Raw genomic sequence first — 24134 nt, forward strand, 5'->3', positions numbered from 1 at the left:
GCAGTTATGTTGTATAACACAAAGTCTCCATCCATAGCAATATCACCGCAGCTAATCTTTTATACAACAAGAGCATTGTTGTTGATCTCAGATTGCATTATAGTAAGGACTGCACTAAAACCTGATCCAACAAGCATGTTATGTCACACTGAATAAAGTCCTTGTCTTTGACACAAGAAATATCTTTTAAAATCTATTAAGCAACTCTTGGTTATTATTACTGATTTGTTTACTACAAGCAGGTATAATTTTTTTGGCAGGGAGGACAAAACGGTTCAGGGAGTTCAAAAGCGACTTAATGGTGACACTTGGCAAAACTTGGCCTGGTTCTTCTAACTGCAGTCCTGGCCATTACAGATTATTTTTTTAGTTTTAAGAACTGAGAGAATTATTGTCACACAACAAGTTTACACACGTGTACTGTATTTTTCTCTCAGTTATAGCCATGGTCTTTATGTGTAGCAGTATGTGCATGATATATTTTAGTGCTTTTGTATAAGAAGACAACTTGTGTGTATTTTCTATGTGGAAATAACTGCATATGTAAAATAATTAATCATGAAACAATGGACTATATATATCTATTGAATTGTCTGTTTGTGGTATGAATTAGCACACAACTTAATAAAATTATTGAAATGATGGTCCACATAATATCTGAATATTTTCTTAAATGTTTTCATCTGAGAAGACGTCAGTAGACTGACGATAAAGTGTAACTTTCAATTGAAACATTTTTTTACGAATTAGTTTACTAAGGATTTTTTTTAGGCTTCCAAACAGGTTAGTTAACTATACAGGGAGCCTTAGGGTATTTTGAGACAGCTGTCATTTCTTTATATAGTCCCTGAAAGCAGGATGGGTGCAGAGATTTATTGACACGTGAAAGCAACGGTTATATGGTATATAAGATAAAAACTTGATTTGAACAAATCTAACAAGCTTGAAAGTCAGCATTTGGTCTGAGCATCCTTTATTCTTCAACACAACCTGAATCCACTTCGACAAGATTTCTTGTCAAGTATTCTTAAGGAATAGTTCTCCAGGCTGTTCCCTTCTCTGTCAAGATGATCCCACACTGCTTCAATAATATTGAGGTCCGGGCTCTGGGGAGGATTCATCCCTCCATAAGACCTGTTGCCACAGATTTTCAGTCCACTTCTTGTGTCATTTGGCATAGCTCAGCCTTTTCTCCCTGTTTCCCTTCCTTAAGAATGGCTTCTTGACAGCCACCCTTCCATGGAGACCATTTCTGATGAGGCTTGGGCCAACAGTAAATGGATCAACTGAAGGTCTAGATGTATCTCTCAGGTAATTTTTCATAATGACATCACTTTCACATATTGTTCATCTGCTGTTGAAAGTTTTTTAGGTCTTACACTTCTTCTTTTGTCCTCCATCCGTCCAGTCTCCTCAAAAATGAAAAATGAAAGAACAAACAGTGCACCTTGAAAGTCGAGAGCAGCCTTGTCTGCAATTATTTATTTATAAGCCATTATCTTGAGATCACAAACTGATTATTTGTGTGTGCCAACTTTTGTGTATTGAATAAAATATAGTTATAGTAAAATAAAATGTGTGCTCGTTCTTCTCAAAAACAGGAGTCCTGAATAAAAACTTAATTAACAACTCTATTCACAAAAATAATTCCGACTGTTGGAGTTTACAAGAAAAAACTACAACAACCAGGGGAGCTTGCTCTCAACACTTCCGGTATATGGTTACCACGGGAGACGGAGGGAAGCTGCAACCTCTAAGTACTTTAGCCTAACAACTCAAGGAGTGAAACGTTGTATTTAAACAGTTTTGCAATGCTGTAGCTAATATTTTTGAACGGAAGTCAGATATTGAGTATGTGAATCTATGACATTATCAGCGGGTTTGGCTTCGTATCGATAGTTAAAGCCAAAAAAGCTAAGCTAACGGTCCAGGCTAACGTAAACGGCAACATTCATATCCAGGCCTCGTGATGTACGTCGGCAATATTTCCTTGTTTTAACGGCTTAGATTCATAACCAGTGTTTGCGTTTTGTAATCAAGAGTTAATTAGGATAATTACGCGGTAAGCCGTTAATCTTGGACTGACAGATCTGTTATAAGCACCACCATGTTCATTTATCTCAGCAAGAAGGTGAGCAGTATAACCACCGATTAATATGTCAATAAAATCAAAGTGTTGGTTAACAACATGGCTATCATTTTCCGTGTCTTTTAGATTGCTATTCCCAACAATATCAACCTTAAGTGTGTCTCCTGGAACAAAGACCAGGGCTTCATTGCCTGTGGAGGAGATGACGCTCTCCTGAAAGTGCTCAAGCTTGAAACTCAAACAGGTAAGTTGAGCTGGGAGCCACCTCCTGTTTTACCTGCTTTTTGAGGGGCTTTGATGATAAAACCATCAGTTTAAAATACTTATACTTAAAAATGATGGTTGTGTTGATAAATGTCCTATATGTTCAGCTACTGTATATATCAAAGTGTCTTTGTTACAGTTCGTTATATAACATGCATGTTATTTAGATTTTAAGGCTTTTAAAACTATGGCTTTTGCAGTTTGAAGGAAATCTTTTTAATCTGTTTTTTGGCTCAGCTTTGGTTCCTCTAAGTGCAGTCACTGTAAGTCGAAGTGGTACCACTGTATTTGCTGTACAGATTTGTCATTGTTGTGTAATTGCTAAACATTAGTGAATGATGGATGTTGAAAACAAAATTGCTGTTCTTTGTCTACAGATGATGCCAAACTGAAAGGTCTTGCTGCACCCAGTAACCTGTCCATGAACCAGACTCTGGAGGGGCACATTGGTGAGTCTTTGTCAGGCCTCTTGTTGTTGTAGGGTTAAACAACAAATAGAAAGACAGTTCAGACAGTGCACTACAATCAGCCTGCTTTTGCTCTTAATTGTCAGCCTATTGTTGCCTAAAAATAATTGTTGACGCCATGCTGTTTGTTGGTTTAAAAGTCAGACTGTACACCCAACACAGACGGAGCAGCCACAAACTTCAGCTTGGTAGTCCTGGTAACACGATCTCAATTTTTATCATTCAACCATATGCAGGTGCAGTGCAAGTGGTGACATGGAATGAGCAGTATGAGAAGCTGACGACCAGTGATGAAACCGGACTCATCATTGTGTGGATGCTTTACAAAGGTGAGAACTGCAGTCAACCTAAAATACGGGTTGATTTGTAATGAGCTTGTCGTGTTTAGCTGTCTCTCTTTGTCCCCTCCTGAGGTGCGTGGTACGAAGAGATGATCAATAACAGAAACAAGTCAGTGGTGAGGAGCATGAGCTGGAATGCTGATGGTCAAAAGATCTGCATTGTGTACGAGGATGGAGCGGTCATTGTGGGATCTGTAGATGGTATGATTACATAGAAAATCAATACATAGCATCAGATCAGAAAAGCTCCCTTTTCAAGGATTATTTTGAACTCGTGTTTTCTTTAGGAAACCGGATCTGGGGAAAGGAGCTGAAGGGAAGTCAGCTTGCTCATGTGGCATGGTCACCTGACAGTAGGATCCTCCTCTTTGGGATGGCCAATGGGGAAGTACACATCTATGACAATCAAGGAAACTTCATAGTGAGTGTTTAAGCTTAATGCTGTGGCGTGTTGCTGTGTTGTGCTGCATGGCTTCCTGACTCATACTATGCTGTTATCATCCACCCAAGCACATGGTGCAATACACAACAACGTGAGTAAGCTGTGACACTGAAGTTTAGTTGATTTTTTTTTTTTTTATGAACATTCAGGACGCTCGAGACAGTCTCCTTTTTTTTATATATTGGACTCACTACCTGAGTAGGATTAAAATATTACTGGCTTTGTAGATTCACAGCTGATTTATTTCTTCTGAACTCATGCTTTTCAATGTTACCCACCATAGAATAATTTGTGTGACGTTTCAGATGAAAATGACCATCAGCTGTCTCACGACGGCGAATGGAGCCGTCAGTATATCTGGAATCCACTGGTATGCAGGAACCAGGGGTTATGTTGAACCAGACTGTCCGTGTCTTGCCATATGTTACGACAATGGAAGATGCCAGATCATGCGTTATGAGAATGATGAAAGTAAGCATACACACTTACTTTACTCAGCTGTAAGTCAAGGATCTTATTGTGCTTTCATATTTAAGCTGAAATAGGATGTTTGCTGACACTGCAGCTCGATGTTTCTGCCTTTATTTGCAGAACCGGTGTGTATCGACACTTTGATGAACGTGGTCAGCATCCAGTGGAACCACTGTGGCAGTGTGCTGGCGGTGGCTGGTTCCCTCAGAGCCTCAAATAAAGAGAAAGAATTCAATGTGGTTCAATTCTACACACCCTTTGGAGAGGTGACATTTCTTACGTTTGTGTATTGATTTTTTTTCCATAACTCTCAGAGTCCAAGTTAATGTAAAAACTAAAAATATTACCAAATATAATTACCAAAAGTCATCATGACTGAGTGGTTGTGGGCTTGAACTTACTACCTGAGTGATGTCTATCGAGCCTCATACACTTAGTTCCCACAGTAACTCCAGTTTGGCTCTAAGAATGCTAAGGGATGGTAAAAATGTGAAAGTTTACAGCATTATTTACTCTCTGTGTCCACACAGCATCTAAGAACTCTCAAAGTACCGGGGAAGCAGATGTCAGGGGTTGGCTGGGAGGGAGGAGGGCTGCGAATCGGCCTGGCTGTAGACTCCTACATCTACTTTGCCAACATAAGACCAGATTATAAGGTAAATACTGTCATTCACACTGTCCAAGAAACTCTCTATGTCTGCTGAGAAGGTTTCAGGGAAAGAATTTACTTTCATGAACAAATTCTTGTTGCTATAACATGATGTCCAGTGCCAAATGTGCAGCTTTCTTCAGAGCAGTTATCAGCTCCATCTGTTACAGTTACAGTGTTAAAGACAATGCATATATGACTGAGAGCCTTGTGTCACCAGCATTTTCATGTGTCTCAACAGTGGGGCTACTGCTGCAGCACAGTGGTGTACGCCTACACAAAGCCAGAGCGGCAGGAGTACTGCGTTGTGTTCTGGGACACCAAAAACAATGAGAAGTTTGTCAAATATGTCAAGAGCTTGATGTCTATTACTACCTCTGGAGACTTTTGCATCCTGGCCAGCAAGGCAGATGAAACCCAACCTCAGGTACAAAATAAAACAGGATCTGTATGCTTTTGAGACTGATGTCAGAGAAGGATAACAAAAGATAAAGATAAAGATAGGATAACAAATGTGTTATTTTTTGTCTTATTTTTTACTAACTTGTCATCTCAAAGGAGGATGCTGGGCTAGAATCTGGGAGTCCAGCGAAGGTAATGTTGAATTCAAAACCTCACGAACAAACATCAAACAGGGTTACATGTCTTGATATATTGTGCAGACACTGACTTGTGGAATAAAGTTACTCTGTTGTGTGTTTTTCAGTACGTCCTGATTCTGTGCAACTCCATTGGAACTCCACTGGACTCAAAGTACATCAACATTGGTGAGTTTCATATAGAATTGGTGGATGTACAGTTTCTAGTTAAGACATTAATGTGATTGTTCTTGTATCATAGTAAGCCTTCAAGCTTGTGTGCATATAAAAGTGAATGTGAAAATCTTGTGTAGCACTGGAGTTATCAAAGCCTTGATTTGGCACAAGGTTGGTGAAACTCTTCAAGACAGTGTGAGTGATCACACTGTGTACAGAGACATAAGAGTTGGCATCCTGCCTCTTGTCACAGTTACTTCATCAGTTTCCTTTAGCAGAGAGCACTGGGTGTTTTTACGTTTCATAGATACTCAGCACTGAGCTGCTTCCAGGAAAGGTTAAGGTTGGAAGACTCAGGTTTCTGGATGAATTTAGAAGGCTCCACTTGAATAACAGTAAGAAAATGCATTGTTTGGAGAAGTCTACATTTGTGGCCACACAATGAGTCGATGTCAGACTGGGCAAAGTCTGGGAACACACTGCATTTTCCTCTCGGGACATTTACATATGAGTTAGTCCGCTCTGCCCACTCTGAAATGATTGTGTCTAGTTTGAAGTCACAGAACAGATCTGCAAAATTTTAAGAGTGACATACAAATCTTAATAAACTGCAGTCTTAATCTCACCCAGATAATGCAGTTGAGAGTTGAAGCATTCCAGCATGTATACGCTCAACTAGACAGAAGTTGTGTTTGAAAATCAGCCCATTTTAACTCATGAAATTCTGGTTTAAATCATCTGAGAAAATCTATTTTCAAGTAACTGAAAGACAACATCTGTGCATTGAATTTTTCGTGATCTCCCAGAGAGAAAGTTCAAAGTTGAATCTTTTCTAACACAATCCACAGCATTTTGGCGTCTGACATATTTTGGTCAGTAACTCAGTTCCCCTCGCTTGCATGGCCAGATGGAGCTGTCACTACCTAAACTCAAACAAAAACCTTTACACATTTGTCTTAAAGCAGTCCTCTAATATTGAAATTTGAGTCCCACAGCCAATTATACTCTTAATCATCAAAATTATTTTAAGCAGGCACATATCCTTAATCAATTTTTAGTAGCAGACAACTATTTACACTCCATACTGAGTTTTATTTTGTATTAATTTGACACTTTTTTTGCTTAGAGCCACTGTTTGTTACCATGACGAAGACACATGTCATTGCTGCATCCAAGGAAGCTTTTTACATATGGCAGTACAGAGTGGCAAAGAAACTGACGGCTCTGGAGATCAACCAAGTGACCAGAACAAAGAAAGGGGGGAGGGAGAGGTGAGTCTCCTAATATATACATATTGACATTTACAGTTGTCTTGAACTTCATCTAACCTGGATGGCATGAAGACTGCACAAGCAGGTTGTGGATTGGAGGAAGATTATTACAGAAAGTCCACTTCAGGACTTACAGGAAGGCAGGAGCACCACAGTGCGAGATTTTGTGAGTCAGTAGGTGAAACCTCGGCTGTCCTGGCTCACCGTTACAGTGTGAAGTGTTGGTCCTGACATTGCAATGAAAAGGACTCATTCATCTGAGTGAAGTGCCACAGAGGTTCCAGACAGGCTGGGCATGGTCTGATGTTCTGCCAGGACTGTCCTCGCACCTGTACCACAAGTCGTGACAGGGGAGTGGGCAGCTGTTTGTCTGTCTGTCTGCTTTCTAATGTGTTCCCACTTCCTGTCCCTCTAGGGTCTATCACATTGACAGCAGTCCATCTGGAGCCAATGATGGTGGTCAAAATTTTGAGAAAAATCTCCCAGTAAGGAAATTCTTCTTTTATCTCTTGTGCAAAGACTTTTAAACACAAGAAAAACAGACCGAGGAGACACTTCTGAGGCATTTCTAATTCACAAAAGTAAAATAACATTAAATGACACTTAAAATAAAATTTTTAACAAATAAAGCATAGATAACAGGATTGGGGAGAATATTAGTTAACAGTTTATACCAAGGACGACACAAAAACAGAGTTCACCATGAAGCAAATGAATTATAATGGACTTATGTGTGTTTTTTTGTTTTTTTTATATCAGGCAACTCGCGATCCCATCTGTTGTGTTACAGCAACAGATAAAACCCTAGTGGTGGTATGTACCTTCCTGTTTTTAACGAAGAATTTGAAATTAAACAATGAAATAAGATTGTGATAAAAGTGTCCTCACAGGGTCGTGAGTCTGGCACCATCCACAGATACAGCCTTCCAAATGTTGCTCTCATCCAGAAATACACTTTGAACAGCCGAGCCTATTACATGTCTCTGAACTGCAACTCCAGGTATGCATTGTTTGGTCTTTTCAGTGTTACAGATGGAGATAATGGTCAGATATCCTCTGATAGCTCACACACTTGTTGAGTTTTGGAACCTATAAGCTAATTTGCCACGAATCATTATCTTCTTTAGTCGTCTGGCCATAATCGACATCTCTGGTGTGCTGACGTTGTTGAACTTGGAAGTGCGTTCCATAGTAGATGATGGCACGGGTGACCAGGCACCTGCCGGAGATCCGTCCAAGTTTGAGCGCAAAGATGTTTGGGACATGAAGTGGGCGAATGATAACCCTGATCTGTTTGCCATGATGGAAAAGACCAGGATGTACGTCTTTAGGAACCTAGACCCAGAGGTGATTCTACAAGTTGGTTAAAACAAAACCAAAGGATCTAATTTTCAACTCAAACTTCCACTGCTCTGCCATATTATTACTAATTACTCTTTAAAAACAGGAACCGATCCAAACTTCTGGATACATATGCAACTTTGAAGACCTGGAAATCAAATCTGTCTTGCTTGATGAAATCATGAAGGTAATTTTTGAAACAATAGGCTCTTGATTGTCCTGAAACACAAACTTGTGACTAGTTACTGTTGTTAACATTTAACGGCTGATTGCAAATTGCTAGTTTATGGCTTTGCAGTGTAAACAGACAGGAAGATAAGCTCATCCCAAAAAGTAATAAAACGTAATGACATATGAAATGATGTTTCCTTACAGGACCCAGAGAAGCCGAACAAAGACAACCTCATAAACTTTGAAATCCGCTCCCTGAGAGACAGTCGTGCACTGATCGAAAAAGTGGGAATTGAAGATGCTTCACAGTTCATTGAAGACAATCCTCACCCAAGACTCTGGTAAGTGCCACATATTTTGTTGCAATGTTTACAATTTAGTGTCTGCGAGGACAGTTTTTGTTCTTAAAAAGATGAATTTTTCCTCATAACTTCTTTAGATAAAGTTAGTGTCTAAAGTCTTCGTAACTCAGGCTGCACATGCAGATCCCTTTGTTCCTCAGTTGTGTTGCTGTTAGCAGGAATTACTTTTCGGGTGCCACATATAGATACAAATAAATGTTACTGCCTATGTGGAGATCCTGGTATATATCACACTAGGATAAAAAAAATGTGGATTTTTCATAGATTCTGCTAAAAAAGAGATTAAATGCTAAATTTTAAAATGGTATTTTGAACTTATGAGAAACAACTAGCGGAGGCTCTTTCTTTCCATATGAGAATATGAGGGAATATATTGGTGTAGGAGGGTAGTGATCAAGGAATAAAGATTTATTTGATCACTGTTGCATTTGTGTGTTCTCTGGTTTGGTGTCAGTTCTAGCAGGATCACTTCATGCTATGTAACCATTACGACCATTTTTAAACTCTATCTGTCGATGTCTTTCCTTTCTGAACCCTTCAGGCGTTTGCTGGCAGAAGCAGCCCTCCAGAAACTGGATCTGAAGACAGCTGAACAGGCCTTCGTCCGCTGTAAAGACTACCAGGGCATTGAGTTTGTCAAGCGCCTGGGCAACCTGCAGAGTGAGCCCATGAAAGAAGCCGAGGTAGCAGCCTACTTCGGCAGGTTTGACGAGGCAGACCGAATGTACCTGGATATGGATCGCAGGTACATCAAGCTGAATTATGCAGATCACGTATGCTTTTGATTAGTTTTGATCGTGGAAAACTGACATGTCTGTCTGTGTAGGGACCTAGCCATCAACCTCAAGATCAAGCTGGGAGACTGGTTCAAAGTGCTGATACTGCTCAAAAGTGGCTCTGGGGACTGTGATGATGCTCTGCTCGAACAGGCGTACAATGCAAATGGAGATTACTTTGCTGATAGACAGAAGTGGTATTTCATTTTTTTACATATTCTTTCTCTTGTTGTACAGAGTATATTTATGAGTGTAAATGTATTTCCTTATTTTAGATATTTACTTTAAACTTGTTGTACTAAGTATGTCAGTTTTTGGAAAATGTTCCTCCATGTGCTCTTTGCAACATTACAGCACGTGATGTAGTACTTTTTACGATTTGATACTTGAATTTCCTGAATTACTCTTGTGTGTATTTTGAAGGAGGCTTAGGTTTTCATCTGCCCCTCACCTTTCACACCCTTTAAATGTCTTGAAATTGATTTTAATTATTTTTTCTCATCAGTCTTTGAGCAATTCTCCACAACATCAAAGCTAAAAACATGTAACATACACCGACAATACTTCACTTAGTATTCAGGTAAAGCACATCTGGCAGAATCAGCAGCTTCAAGTTTACTTGGGAATAATCTTAGAAGTTTGATATGTTCTCTCTTCAGTGTTTTTAAATCCACTCCTTTGTTTCCTTGGCAACATGCTTAGAAACCTTCGCCCTTCACTGAACAAAAAGCTTTCACTCAGAAGCTGTGACTCCAACACATGCCTTTTTTGTGGTCAGACTGCTCTGTCTTTATTCATCAGAGGATCTCAAGGATAAATTTCTGTTTTCTAGTTGTAATGTGACAACTTCTGCCTGATCACTCTGGACGTGGTCGGTGGACTACCACACTGATGGTTTTCCATATAGGAACTCTGGGTCTCAGTCATACTGAATGCTAGCTTGTTGGTTACCTGTCTGATCAAGGTGTTTTGTCCCAGATTCTTCCGTTTTGCAACCGAATCTAAGCAGTCTTTTGGTGTTTCCAGTCTTCAGAATCATGGAGGCTGCTGTGAATTTTGAACACTTTGATTTCTTGTATCAGCTGTGATACTTTATAAAGACAGAGTTGTAGTTCCTTTTTAAGAAGTTCCAGTGATTCCAATTAGGCAGAAGTGGACTGAAGTTGTAGAAGCATTGTAAGGGTCACTTATGAAATTAAGTCACAGCAGTAGGAGTGTTTATGTAAATAGATATTTCTCTCAGAAAAACCTGTTTTTAATGAATCTTTATGGAGAACATTTTTATAGATTAATCCTCACTGCTGGGATGAGTAAATAACTGTCTCCTTACAGGGAATGTGATTGTTGTACTAGCCACAAAGACGGGTAAAAGAGTTCTTTAAGATCAAACTTTTAAATGTTTCTTCCTTTAAAGGGCCAACGCAGTAAAGTTCTACCTTGAGGGTCGTAACCAGGAGAGACTGGCAGAATGTTACTACATGCTGGAGGACTATGATGGCCTTGAGAGTTTGACCACAGATCTGCCAGAGAATCATAAATTGTTACCGGTGAGCCACACATTCATGTCCCAACAACCTGCGCAGGTTGTTCTGGGCTTTATAGACATTAAGACTATTTGTACCCATAAATTCTGCAGCATCTTATTCACTGACATTCTCTGTGTATGTCGCAGGAAATTGGACAAATGTTTGCCACTGTGGGTATGTGTGAACAAGCTGTGAACGCCTACCTTAAGTGCAACCAGCCCAAAGCTGCCGTCGACACGTGTGTCCATCTGAACCAGGTGAGAGACGGACAGAAAACCTGCGGCGCCTGAGTTTCTGAGTGACACTCAGTGATTCTCGGAGTGCACCAGCCGACCTGGCACCTGCTGTCCTCCCACTCCCACCCTCTGCCTGAGTGATATTTAACTCTCAAGTGTGAATGCTGCTCCCAAACTGATCTTCCAATTTTTTGGGGTCAAATTTAAATGTTTAAATGTTCGAAACGGACTCAAAGAGAGAAAAGCTTTTGTTAGACAACTAAATTGGGCTGCAGTGGTTCTATGTTTAGCCACAGCTGTCTTTAGTTTAGATTATGTTAATCTTTTAGCTGTAATTAATGTCTTTAGCAGCCCCAGTTTCCTTCTCTGAGAACTTTCTCCTGCTGCGTTAATGCTGCAGTTTCTGACAACAAAATAAACAGGTTCTCAACAATTGGCTCTAGATTATTCAAAACTAGAGTGTCTGCTGTTATCCAGCTGTTGTGTGCCAGCTGTGAATCAATGTTTTTTAGTTAGGTTTGTTTTATTTTTAGTTAAAAACAGATTTGCATGGGAGCAAGTAAATGCTGTTTATTGTGACAATCTCTCTGGTTATTATCAGTTTGAAATTAAAGCAAAGGTTTGTTTTTTTCCTCAGTGGAACAAAGCAGTGGAACTGGCAACAACCCTCAACATGAAGGAGATTAAATCTCTTCTTTCCAAATATGCCTCGCATCTTCTCGAGAAGAATAAAACTTTGGAGGCAGTTGAACTGTATAGGAAAGCCCACCACTTTCTTGATGCTGCCAAACTCATGTTTAAGGTAGGTTTCTGTTTTTATTAGTGTTGTCAAAACTTTTTACTGTCTGATTAAAATGTTTATTCCAGAGATATACAACTACAGTGTGAATTGAAGTAAACAATCTGCTCATAACTGGAATATGTTCCCCTATTATATTGTGTTGTTCATTTTATCTGTCCCATAATGTGAATTGTGTAATTACGAGTTTATTATATTTACTGGAGGTAAATTTATCATGTTTTGGAAACTGCAAACAGTTGTTTGCAGTCAAATAAGATCAATGAGCTGCTAGATATGCTCAAACAACGCCCTGTAGCTTTTAGGGTTTTATTTTGGACCTTTAAAAATCAGTAGTTTTGAAATAGCTGTGAAACAACTCCATGTGACAGATGTGAGGAGATCTACAGTAAAGGTGCTTCAATCTGCCAGGAAGAGCAAAATAAAGGGTCCTCATCCATATCCATATCTTTAACTAAGTTATATTAGTTTTTTAATTTTATTTCAATCAGTTTACTTGATATTAATTACTGCTAAAAAATTTTGTAGAGTATTAGAATAGCAGCGACTGGTATAAACAGTGTGGTTGTGGCTGTTGGTTGTAGATCGCTGATGAGGAAGCAAAGAAAAGGAGCCGACCTCTGAGGGTGAAGAAGCTCTATGTGCTGGCAGCACAGCTTGTTGAAAATTACCACGAGCAGGTGAAGACATCCCAGCAGAGCAAAGTCAAAGGAAAGAAGTCTGAGGTAAAGTTCTGGAGTGTGGGGCACACTACAAGCAATTCAGTTTCATTTCTTTGTGGAGTATTTATGAGATATGAGAGTGTTAATTAGTGTGCTGTTCCACTTGTCTATCACTTTGTGTGCTTAGGCAACATTTGCACTTTCTGGCCTGCTCGAAGAAGATGCCGCCTCTTCAGACAATCGCATCGTGGACAACGCCTGGCGAGGAGCGGAGGCATATCACTTCTTCCTGCTCGCTCAAAGGCAGCTGTATGCAGGCTACATGGACAACGCCATGCGCACAGGTACCAAATAACTCTGAACACTTACCCAGATTCATCAATAATATTGATACGTGCTCAGAGCTCAAAACGTGTGTTGAAAACAACAAACGTTTCATATTTGAATCTGTTTCTCAGACTGTGTCGTTTTCAATAAGAACGATTAGCAGGTCATATTTTTTCACCCTGCAGTTTCTTCATGTACTTTAAACCTGTTTGGTCTCTGTTCTCTACCACCATGACTTATATTGGTAAACAACAGCACATCAGTATCACATCTAAATAGAAACTGCTCGATACAACACTCATGAGTCATTAGGGTCACGCTTCCTACCAGATGCCAGATTCCATACCACTGTGGAAACAACAACCCTGAGATTCTTCTGCCATCTAGAGTTGATAAACTGCATAAATGGACAAGTTACTTCATGTCTCATGCTGCTAATTCTCTGTAAACTGGTAGGAGCTGAGTTGAAGCCACTCACGATGTTTGTGATAGTTAGAGAGAAGTTAATCAGCCCAGTATTTTTTATTTTGAGGTCATACTTGGACAGGAATTTCACAAGAGTGGCTGCTGATTATTCCACGAGGCCACGGCCTCTGTGCACATTTTTTAAACTGACTTTCTTTTTAAGACAAGGGCACTGCACAGAGTGCCATATAAATCAAATTAACAAAGACAGGGGTTGCAAAAATTGTTCATTTGAGAAAACCACATCAATTACATCAGCACGATATATAAGCCAGTAGCCAAAATGAATCTGTGCCATGACAGCTTTATTTGTTGTGTTGTTGTGACGCCACGTTTATAACTAACTGTAATGAATCCTCTGTTGCTGATCTTTTAAAATGTACTTCTAAATGTGTGAAAAAACATAAACTCGTACTTTCTGGCGTTGTTAGACAACTTTCTGGTGTTGTTGTGGCTCAGAAATGGCAAAAAGATGATAGCATTAAAGTCGTGCCTGGTCGTTTTTAAAGGTGGTGACACGGAGCTGAGCTGAGCTGAGCTGAGTGGCGTTTTGTTTGCTTATCATGTAAGCTGGGTTTTGACTGGCTTGCAGATGAATAAATATTGAGAAGGTTTTTTCAGGCCTATTATGTAAAACATGAGCAGTGTAGAACTGGATTAGCTTGTACGTGGGGCCTATAGATACTGTAGTTTCGTTACGTCATGCTGTGACATGATCAAGTAGAAGGCAAGTCCAACTTTCTCCTGCTTATTCCATCTTAAAGCTCTTCACCTGCGCGAGTACGAGGACGTCATTCCAGCAGTGGAGATCTACTCTTTGCTCGCTATTTGTTCCGGAGCCAACCGGGCCTTCGGCACATGCTCAAAGGCTTTTATCAAGCTGGAATCCCTGGAGAGTCTGAGCCCTGAGCAACGGCAACTTTATGAGGATCTTGCCCTGGAGATCTTCACCAAGCACGCCCCAAAGGACACTCGCGTGTTGGAGCCGAGCAGCTCTACAGAGGGGTGAGAGTCCAAATCAAACTGACTTCAAATCATTTGTGAAGAACGTGTTTTTAATGTGGATGGTTCATATTGCTGTCATTTTTTCAAAAAGTGACAATAAAATGAAGATATGATGATTTGAAAATGACTCAATAAGTAATAAACTCTCCGCATGGAGCACAAGAACCAGGAGCACTTGTAAATATATGAAATATTCTGTAAACTGCATGTGTGACCATCTGAACCAGTTCAAAGTTCATTGACTTTTCAAACTTCAGCTTTTTCTCTTATTTTCAGGGCGGAGGGAAAATTACCCACATGCATTGTGACGGGTCTGCCGATCCAGGAGTACCAGTTCTGGATGTGCAGTGTGTGTAAACACTGCGCTGTGGAGCAGGAGATCAGTAAATATAACTGCTGCCCGCTGTGCCACAGTCCTGTGATGTGAAGCACTACCCCTCCAGTTTCCCAGGAGGATATCATTTCAGAGACAAAAGGAAGTTTCAAAGCGTTTTACCACATATTCTTCATATATATTCTTTATGTATGAGTTCATTTGTAGAACACGTGAACAGAAAATGATTCACTCGTGGAAGCAGCTGTCTTGTTTCATGCTAAATGTTCTTCAAATGTTGGGTTTTTATATATATAATGTGTTCAAATAGTTTGTCTTTATTAAATAAACATATTGCTTTTACCTTAAATATTGTAAATAAATTTATAACAACTTTGTAACTATTTTTACATTGAAGTCAATGGTTGAATAAAGTGTAACGATTAAGGGCACTGAAATGTCTGCTTATTTTATTGTTTTCGCTGCACTGTCACCTGTTGTATGTGATACTGAAAACTCAACATAATATTCACCCCATTTTTAACGACCGGTTCCTGAAGAAGTCGGTTTGCATGCTCACATTATCAGCAGTGTTTACTGAGAACATCACCTGACAGCAGCCATAACAGGTAGGAAAACGGCCTGCATGAACAGCCAGTGGAAGATAGAGATGCAGCAATCTTTTTTTTCTTCTAGCTCTTTATGTCGTCCTGGATTAAGAAAGTTTGGAAAACAATGAACATCAACCTTAGTCACAGCTAAAAATTTAAACGGCAGTGGTTTCAGAGAATAATGTTGCTAAATTTAATGTCAAACCACTGGGTATCCAAGTGGCTCCTTCACTGTGCGTTGTATCACATTTTCATGTCACATTACAGTCAGCTTCTGCCATCTACTGCTAAGAAATTACATCAATGAACAGGCTCTGTTAGAAGCCTTCGCTCTATGAAGTTTCTTTTGTTGTTTGAGATCTATGAAGCCCGTTTCAGAGATTTTAAATCTGGTATGGACTGATCTTCAGGCTGTATGATTCCTCAGGTGTTCCACGGCAGCTTCTCTGAACACGTGTGTTCACGTGTTAGTTAATGATTATATGAAGCAACCATTATTCTGTCTTTGCTCAGATGTTTTTGTCTTTTAAATTCCCATAAGGGGTTACAGAGTTTCATCAAGATTTGATGAGTCTATCCCACCATCAAGTTGCTGTTGATGCACTTACTGCTCTCATGTATATGCTTAAAAATAGTTCTCCATACCATACAGTCCATGCTCCATATCTAAATGTTTCAACACGCACATCTCCACTCACCAGGACTTTTTAAATATTTCTTCTAGTAGATTAGATTAGATCTTGTACATCCTCCCAGGCTGTGTACTCCCCCACTTCCCCATCACGCTCTGATTAACACATACAGGCTCACGGGTACTTTTTTTCACTTTAATTTTAGCTTCAGATTTTTTAAATTTTTTTACACATTAATCAGTAGCGCCGCTGAACAGCATTATAATCGATCAGAGGCACATCACATCTTTTAACATCCGTGACATAATGTTGTATATAGACAGGTAGACGGAGCTAGAGAAAATGACCCCCCCCCCCAAAAAAGGGGGAAAACTTCAAAAAGTTTAAAAGACCTTTCAGAAAACAACAGAAAATGTTGTTTGTTCTGTTTTTCTTGTTTGTTTGTTTTTTTTTCTTTTACTCCTGACGTGTTTTTTCCTGCGTCTCATACAGTCGTTATTGTTTTCTGTTTCAGGTTTTGCTGAAATGCTTAATTCCAAATTTCTTTTTCTTTTTGTTCCTATATTTTCTGTTTTCTCGTATATTTATCCGTGCTGCTCTTCTCTGTTTGTTCTTCTGTGATTTCTCTTTTGTTTTTGCATTGTCTGCTTTCTGCTAAATTTTTAAATGTGTTAGCTGAAACGTTGCCTTGTTGATTTTGGAGGTCCGTTTTTTTTTCATTGTCTTTTGCATCTGACGACAGCTGTGTTGTAGATAAAGATAGATTTGTGTAAATATGTAAACACAAACGGATCTTTAATGACAACAAACAGCACAAACAAAGCCAATTGTCACTGAAAATGTGAAATGAAATGAAAAACAGCAATCAGTCCCAAAAGAAGAAGATCAAGAGATATATATGTCAAAACATATATACAGTGAGGAACACCTTAGTAAGACTGCAGCATCCTTAACTGATGACACATTATGCATTAAAGTTTAAACATGTTCTAACGGCCTGTTAGAGGGGGATGTGCCTGCCTGTGAGAAACTGCGTCCCGACCTGCGCAGGACTCACAGACGCCTCTCACTCCACCGCATGCTGCACTGTCCTCCACTCTGGACTGAGCAGAGCCGCGCAACACAACAACACATGGCCAGGTAAGCAGCAGCTCCCCTCTTGTTAAGTGTCTGTGACATTCAATGTCAGGAAACATTCTCTGTGGAGGAGTTATTGTTTTACTTTTGATTATAGATCATGTTCAAGCAGAGTGATATCAATCAGAGCACAAGGTATGAACTTAATGAGTCTGCAGCAGTTAATGGTGCAGAAACATGTCCAGTCTGACCTTGTCTTTCACTGGAGTTTAAAATGCTACCAGGTGTAATGCAAAAAGCCAGTGCTGCACGTTAGAGCTACACAGGAGTTAGCATTGACCTGCTCTGCATTCGTTGTTGAAGTGTGGGATAATAAGCCAAAACTAAAATTGTCTGTTATATACCTTCCAATATACCAACACAATGCCTAAAAGATAAGAAACTGTACTGCGAATGTAAGAAAATGTATATTTAATGTCTCCTTTGTCAGTAAAGACTTCTCTGTAAGTAATGCTGACACTGTTCACTGCAAGGTGTCACAGGAACCCAGATGCAACCTGAGACTTCATGGAACTGATGTAAAGCTTCTCGATGTGATCAAATGACATACAGGAAACTGGGGTGAGCAAGATACATGTTGTTTGTGTGCAGGTAGCGAAGCCTCTGAGATTTTCAGCGAGTATAACTGAAAGGTAAACAGCAGCTTCATCATGGTGTATGGCCAGATCCTTCATCAGCCTGATGATTGCTTCATTAATGTCAATGTTGGAGGATACAGGCAACGCATGGATCAAACTGTACTGAAGCGATTCCCACAGACACGTCTCGGTCGTCTAATGTGCTGCAGCTCCAAAGAAGCCATCCTGGAGCTCTGCGACGACTTCAGTGCCTCTGACATGGAGTACTACTTTGACCGCAGCCCTAGTTTTTTTTGTTACGTTCTCAACTTTTACCTGACGGGGAAAATCCATTTGGTGGATGGCTTGTGCGTCGTCTCCTTTTTCCAGGAGATTGAGTACTGGGGCATCAAGGAGCGTCACCTGGACTTGTGCTGCAGCAACAGATTCCTGGAACTGATGGAGCTTGCTGAGGGGCCAGGCTTGGATCAGAGTAGTGATGACCAGCAGCTCAGCAGCTTGGACTCTTCTGTCGAGGAGCTGTCAGCTTTGGAGGACAACTTTGAAATGTTTGAAGGCTCCTGGTGTGCAAATGTCCGCAGAAATATTTGGATTCAGCTTGAGAATCCTGGTTTCTCCACCACAGCCAAAGTGTTGGCTGTGGCATCTATGAGTGTGGTCGTTGTCTCCATCGTAGCCATGTGCTTGAACAGCATGCCAGAATTCAATCAGGTGGATTCTGATGAAAAGCACATTGAGAACCCCATGCTGGCTTTCTTTGAGAACCTCTGTGTCCTCTTCTTCTCTGCAGAGTTTGTTCTCCGTTTAGCAGTTGCACCCTCAGCCAAGAACTTCTTGTACAGTCCTCTTAATATTATTGACTTGTTATCAATAATGCCCTTCTACATCACTTTAATCTGCGACAAAATGAACACAGATGATGATAATGCAGACCTGGAGAATGTCGGCAAAGTGGTTCAGATCTTGCGTTTGATGCGAGTGTTTCGTATTTTGAAGCTGGCTCGCCACTCAGCTGGCCTTCGCTCTCTTGGTGCCACACTGCGACACAGCTCCCGTGAAATGGGGCAGCTGGTGCTCTTCCTCTCTTTGGGCGTGTCCTTGTTTTCTGCTCTCATCTACTTTGTCGAGAAAGAATCTGTAGAGTCAGAGCTGCAGACGATCCCCATCGGCTGGTGGTGGGCCACTATTAGCATGACCACAGTGGGCTATGGGGACACGTTCCCAGTCACTCTAGCTGGGCGACTGATAGGAACTCTGTGCATCATCTGCGGGCTGTTGATTGTGGCCCTGCCCATCACAAACATCTTTAACAAGTTCTTCAAGTTTCACCAGAGGCAAAAACGCTTAGAGCTCAAGCAGAACAATAACTGATCAAACTCTTGCCAAACGCACAAAGTCATAGCGGATGGGTTTAAGATTTAGACTGTAACACACTGGAACAGATACTGTTTACTAGTTAGCTACTTAAACTGTATTATTATTAGCACTTTATGTCATTTTTCTAATGAAAATTAGAATTTGAAAACATGCTTTTATTAATGTTTCATTTCCTCAGACGTACTCATAATAAGCATCCCGCTTTTACTGGTTACTTTAAAAAAAGAAAAGGAATCCTGTACCTTATTTTTGACTGTGTTTTTTTAATGTCAGGTGCTTAGTAGTGATCTTTTTAGAGCTTGTTCTACCACTGCCAATACCAACATTCAGTCACAAAAAAGGAGTTTGATCCCAAATCCCCTTTTCTCCTTTTACTGAGCACCCTAAAACTGAAGATGATGCTCTGACTATTTCAGATGCTCTTAGTTATGTTGAAGGCCAAATGTGTACGATATAGTGACATCCTGTGCCACAAATAGCAAACTACCATCAGCTTAAAACCTAAAAGATACACACAGGACCTTTAATGTAATTTAAACTCTGTTTTTGCTTCCTCTTTGCGCAAGTTGCGACAAAAAGATGTTTCTCCTGGCCAGTAATTATCAGGTGTGTGAATCTTTAGGTATCACAAAACTCAGTTAAAACTGTTGGGTTCACAATTCGATTACGGGTACAAAAAAGTACTAATTTCAAAGTTTGTTCACAGTATGCAAAGAATTTAGAAGTAATCTTGAAAGCAGAGTTGAGTTTTGAAGTGTAAATGAATTAATAGAGGTTTTATATTTAAAACGGTGATATAGCCTTGGTCCAATCCATCTGTTGTACAGGTATAAAATGCCCTGTTACTCCTGGAAATCAAGGAGTAATGATCTTCTATCCCTTAGATTGGGACACAGGTCCATTTGGATGACTAGACGATCACTAATACTTGACCCTCAGAAGAAAAGATGCAGCACCTTATCCCTGCAACAGGGAGGGGTAGAGTCAAATACAGAAGTCAGAGGTTAACTTTGCCAAACACATAAAGCATAAAAATCATATTTCAGTGTTCGGCTGTCGTTCAGGAGGCAGAGTGATCACCTTCAGATTGGAGAATTGCTGGTTCGATAACTTCTCAGTCAACATGTTGAAGTATCCTCAGGCAAGATAATGAACCCTACATTTTATGTCTTCCTAACTTGGCAGTTACTTAAGATAAAAGCTATTTAAAAAGTAGGATAACTATGACCCATGTAATTAACAGTTATTTATTGTTCATAAAGTAGACTTTAATGTACGTAAGTATAGATTTAAAAATGTCTCAATAACACAACACTCTGTATTTGTCAGTGCCTGTCTCCTTTCCCACCGTCCTGCTGCAGCGCTGCTATTGATCTGTGTGTCGTTTTGTGTCTGTTGCGTTTGGTTGTGAAATGCTTTTAATGGCTCAATCTGTGGAGAAGCCCCTTGTTGTTTGCTGGCTCATCAGTGTAATGAGCTTCTAATCAATGAGTCCAAGACCTGAGTTAATAAAAATCCCAAGAAGGTGCTGAATCAGTAATTCACCCATGATGTGTATTAACACTCTGAACAGAAGATCAAATCTGACAATAAATCTACCCTGGAAACATTTGTGTTGTAATCATTAGTTGTTTGTCTGCGAGGAAGGATTTTTCTATGATTTAATGCTGCTTTTCTCTTGCTGCAGTAACCCTAATCAACCATATGTATGTGTTTTCCCTTCCAGAGTTTAGAAAGTGCTGATCAATGAAAAAGGACAAAATGTCCGAGCTGCCCTTCGAACAATGCCAACGCTATGGACAACTGATCCCGATGCAGTTAGGTCGAGAAATAATTGGACAGTCAGCAGTATTTGTTGTTTTAGACGTTTAGCAAATCATATTTAAGTTGCAGTTAGGCAATGAAAATGGACCTGATGTGCTGTTTTAGAACATTCACATCCACATTGAACGAAGGGTTTAGAAATGTGAAAATTTAACTCATTCTTGAAAGTTATCTATTGGGAGTCACAGCCTGAATTCTAAAAGCCATTGATATAATTCAAGCCTTTATAATATTGTCTTCAGCAGTGAAAAGCAGCTCTGACAGGTATAAATCAAGTGATTGATGCTATGATTACCGAATATTCTTTATTTACAGAGGTTTTTTGGTTTCTTTCACAGTTTCCTTTGGGCCATTGTCCAATTTGTCCATTAATGCTGTGATGTGTCATCCAATCAGCTTTGCTTTATTTCACCGACTTTGCACAGACAGTGTATTGCTGTCTGTCTTTTGTCACATCATCAGTAATTTTCCATTGGAATTCGTAGATGGAAGAACCCCAATGTCTGCACCCCATCACCTCTCTATCAAGGCACCCCAAGGCTTGATACTGGGAACCCTTTTTTCTGCAGTACACCAACTTCTTGGGCCAGGTCATCTGCTCACATGGCTGCTGATGTCATTGCTATGTGGATTATACCCAACTGTTCCTGTTGCAGTTTCTGCACCAATCTCAGCACGTCTCTCATAGATATCCACATGGATTAAGAAAACCATCTTCATCTAAATCTTTAAAACTGAGATATTGGTCAACCCAACCAATCACTCCATCCAGCACCATAACAGAATAAAAAACAGAATAAAACAGACTATCTCTCCAACAAAAGTTGAAAGAAACCAGTTGTTCTCTTCTTACCTCACCACAAACTTGAAATGTTTGGTCCTACATTGGACAATGGGAAAGGTTTAAAGACTACTGTTGTAACATTCTTTTGACCAAAGACAGCAAGGGACAAATTTCCTACTGTCAGAAATTCAGTAGGATCATCATCCTTGACTAACCAATCAATAGGAATGTAGTATTGAGGTTGACACTGACATTAGTCAATGCAATGCTGGCGTGAAACAAAAAAACACTCAATATTACTGATGAAAGCAAAATTATAAATAAGTAACTTGTGGAATTTTAACAAAGAAGAAAATCCGGTTAAGCTGTGGCAGCAGGAGCATTGTCAGTATTATGTGTTATGCACATGGTCATACCGTGGCCGTGTGAGCAAGCAATCTGTGTTGCCTTTCACAGTTAAAGCCTGCAGTTCAGCAGGTGTCTACACCATAGTTGCTCCAGATAAAAGCATCTGCAAATGACTAAATGGCATCACACAACCTCAACGTGTTTTACAAGTGATCTTGCATCAAATCATGAGCTGTTCCAATCATTTATTTTACCATCGTTCTGATTCTGATTTGCTTCTTGTTGTGAACTCTTTGAACGCTTCTCTTCAGGTATGAGTTGGATATGGACAAGTCTTCCTCATTGAGAGTGTTCTTTTCTTGGCTGGATGTTGTAAAGGTTTTTTTTTTTCACACAAAAAGGATTCTAACGTCATCCACATCACCACTGCTCTTCTCTGTGGACATCCAAGCTTTTATGTTCTATTTGCTCAAAATTAACTAAACAGTTTGTCCACTATCCACTGATCCTGCCACCTCTGATGTTTTTTTTGTTGCAGTCTGTTGAGAGGGGTGTCCTTCTATCAGGTAATCAGCTAAAATAAAAATATACCTAAATAGAAATCACAGCCTCAAAGATGCTGTCACAGTAAGGATCTGCAGTCAGACCTGTCTCACAGGCAGCTGAGCACATTTATAGCACACCTGACAGCTGTCAAGAATTGTTAAGTAGCTTGTGGCTTCAGTGGCTAAATAAATGTTTAAATGAGCACTTAAAGGCGGAGTCATCTTTTCCTCTCCTGCGTTATCCCTTTACATTTAAAGTCGCACAGTATTGCGCTCAGATTTCATTTCATTGCCTCAGTCTTTGTATTTTAAATCTTTCTCACATGGCAATGCTACAGCTGTTGTCATAGATATGCTTCAGACTGGTCTAATCAGAGCTAATACAGCCAGTGAGTGTCCTTCCATGCACAGTCGGGATAATCTTTTGAGTAATCGCATTTGTCCACTTGTCACTGAAAGCGTCCAAAAAAATTCATCTATCAACCTTATGCAGGTGTGCACATCATTTCTCAGCTACATTGCAGCTGCACAGAGGTTTGTAGCTATCAAACTAGACTTTGCCTAAATATCTCAGCTTTTTTTTATTGTTTTGCTGCTCTCTCTCTGACTAGATAATAATCATTTGACCTTTAATTATCCTTCTGGGTATGTGCTCCTCTGTTAACACAGCAAGTGCACAATCACCAACAATGAAGGACATATTCATGAAGTGCGTCCCTTACAGTGGAGGGGAAACTAACACCCTCTGTGACTGAAACCTGAAAAACAGTGTTGTCTTAGATTCACAGTGAGTTTTAATCACACCTCAGCGTGGAAATCAATTCCACCCAAGGACACAATGATAGTGACAGGAAAGCGAGGCACAGGAGAAATCGTTACTCTCAGATATGAGGCTGCTATGAGTGCATGCATCAGAGGAGTTAGCAGGGTCTTATTCTGCCAGGGTCTTTCTGAGCTTTTGTTCTTGTTCATTCATTTTTGGATTAATAAAAAGGAAAAAGTCACAAAGGAGCACAGTTAATTATACCACATGCTCTCAGCTGTAGTTATCTCTGAATGCCAGATTCCTTTAAAATAATCATATTACACAATGTCTCAGTGCCAGTCACCTGACTCAGCAGGCTGAAAGCTCCCATAATATAAGTGTTGGATTTCATGGAAAGTGCCCGTGCTTGGATTTATTTACAGCTATCTTTTTAAGGGATGTGGTTCACAAATACATAGATCACTCTGCTGACATATTATAATGATAGATCTCCAGTGTGATAGATACTGATCGAAAAATGAGCTATCAGCTATTGTCTATTGTCTCAGAGCACAGAGTCAGCTTTTCTGTACAGTGTCTCTACAAGCTTGTTCTCAGATGGCCTGATCTGGATTACATATATAAAATCTTTGATATACAGGTATGTGAAAAAGAACGTCACTTTTACAGTGTTACACATGAAGCCATCATAAAAAAAGTGTTCTGGTCCTTATCAGCTCTTAGAATAAAGTAAATACAGCTTCAGATGAATGACGGTTCCAGAAGTCTTGTGCTTTGTTCAGATGCAGCTTTGCAAACCT

At 39.9% G+C, this 24134-nt stretch overlaps 2 protein-coding genes across 2 annotated transcripts; both read left to right on the forward strand.

The window, feature by feature from the left end:
- Nucleotides 1-1726: 1726 nt before the first annotated feature.
- Nucleotides 1727-15146, forward strand: wdr35 (WD repeat domain 35). Its single transcript, XM_072365663.1, has 28 exons — nucleotides 1727-2131; nucleotides 2216-2333; nucleotides 2731-2802; nucleotides 3057-3149; nucleotides 3234-3362; nucleotides 3449-3582; nucleotides 3909-4074; nucleotides 4195-4340; nucleotides 4605-4730; nucleotides 4965-5150; nucleotides 5282-5317; nucleotides 5430-5490; nucleotides 6605-6749; nucleotides 7165-7234; nucleotides 7509-7562; nucleotides 7640-7749; nucleotides 7877-8096; nucleotides 8197-8277; nucleotides 8466-8602; nucleotides 9165-9368; nucleotides 9450-9596; nucleotides 10814-10946; nucleotides 11072-11182; nucleotides 11799-11963; nucleotides 12545-12685; nucleotides 12810-12966; nucleotides 14179-14419; nucleotides 14696-15146. Exons 1-28 carry the CDS (start codon nucleotides 2108-2110, stop codon nucleotides 14844-14846), a joined length of 3558 nt encoding a protein of 1185 aa, XP_072221764.1. The 5' UTR covers nucleotides 1727-2107; the 3' UTR covers nucleotides 14847-15146.
- Nucleotides 15147-17690: 2544 nt separating this feature from the next.
- Nucleotides 17691-19061, forward strand: LOC140270416 (delayed-rectifier potassium channel regulatory subunit KCNS3-like). Its single transcript, XM_072365557.1, has one exon. The coding sequence runs from the start codon at nucleotides 17763-17765 to the stop codon at nucleotides 19059-19061; it is 1299 nt and encodes a 432-aa protein (XP_072221658.1). The 5' UTR covers nucleotides 17691-17762.
- Nucleotides 19062-24134: the final 5073 nt, after the last annotated feature.

The sequence above is a fragment of the Leuresthes tenuis genome, unplaced genomic scaffold, assembly GCF_036924035.1.
Source record: "Leuresthes tenuis unplaced genomic scaffold, fLeuTen1.0.hap1 SCAF_15, whole genome shotgun sequence".
Classification (NCBI taxonomy): domain Eukaryota; kingdom Metazoa; phylum Chordata; class Actinopteri; order Atheriniformes; family Atherinopsidae; genus Leuresthes; species Leuresthes tenuis.

Coding starts and splice junctions, on each gene's coding strand:
- LOC140270416 (XM_072365557.1), top strand. CDS start 17,763: ATGGTGTATGGCCAGATCCTTCATCAGCCTGATGATTGCTTCATTAAT.
- wdr35 (XM_072365663.1), top strand. CDS start 2,108: ATGTTCATTTATCTCAGCAAGAAG. Junction 5,491..6,604: donor CTCAAAGTACATCAACATTG/GTGAGTTTCATA, acceptor TTTTTTGCTTAG/AGCCACTGTTTGTTACCATG. Junction 12,686..12,809: donor TCAAAGGAAAGAAGTCTGAG/GTAAAGTTCTGG, acceptor TTGTGTGCTTAG/GCAACATTTGCACTTTCTGG.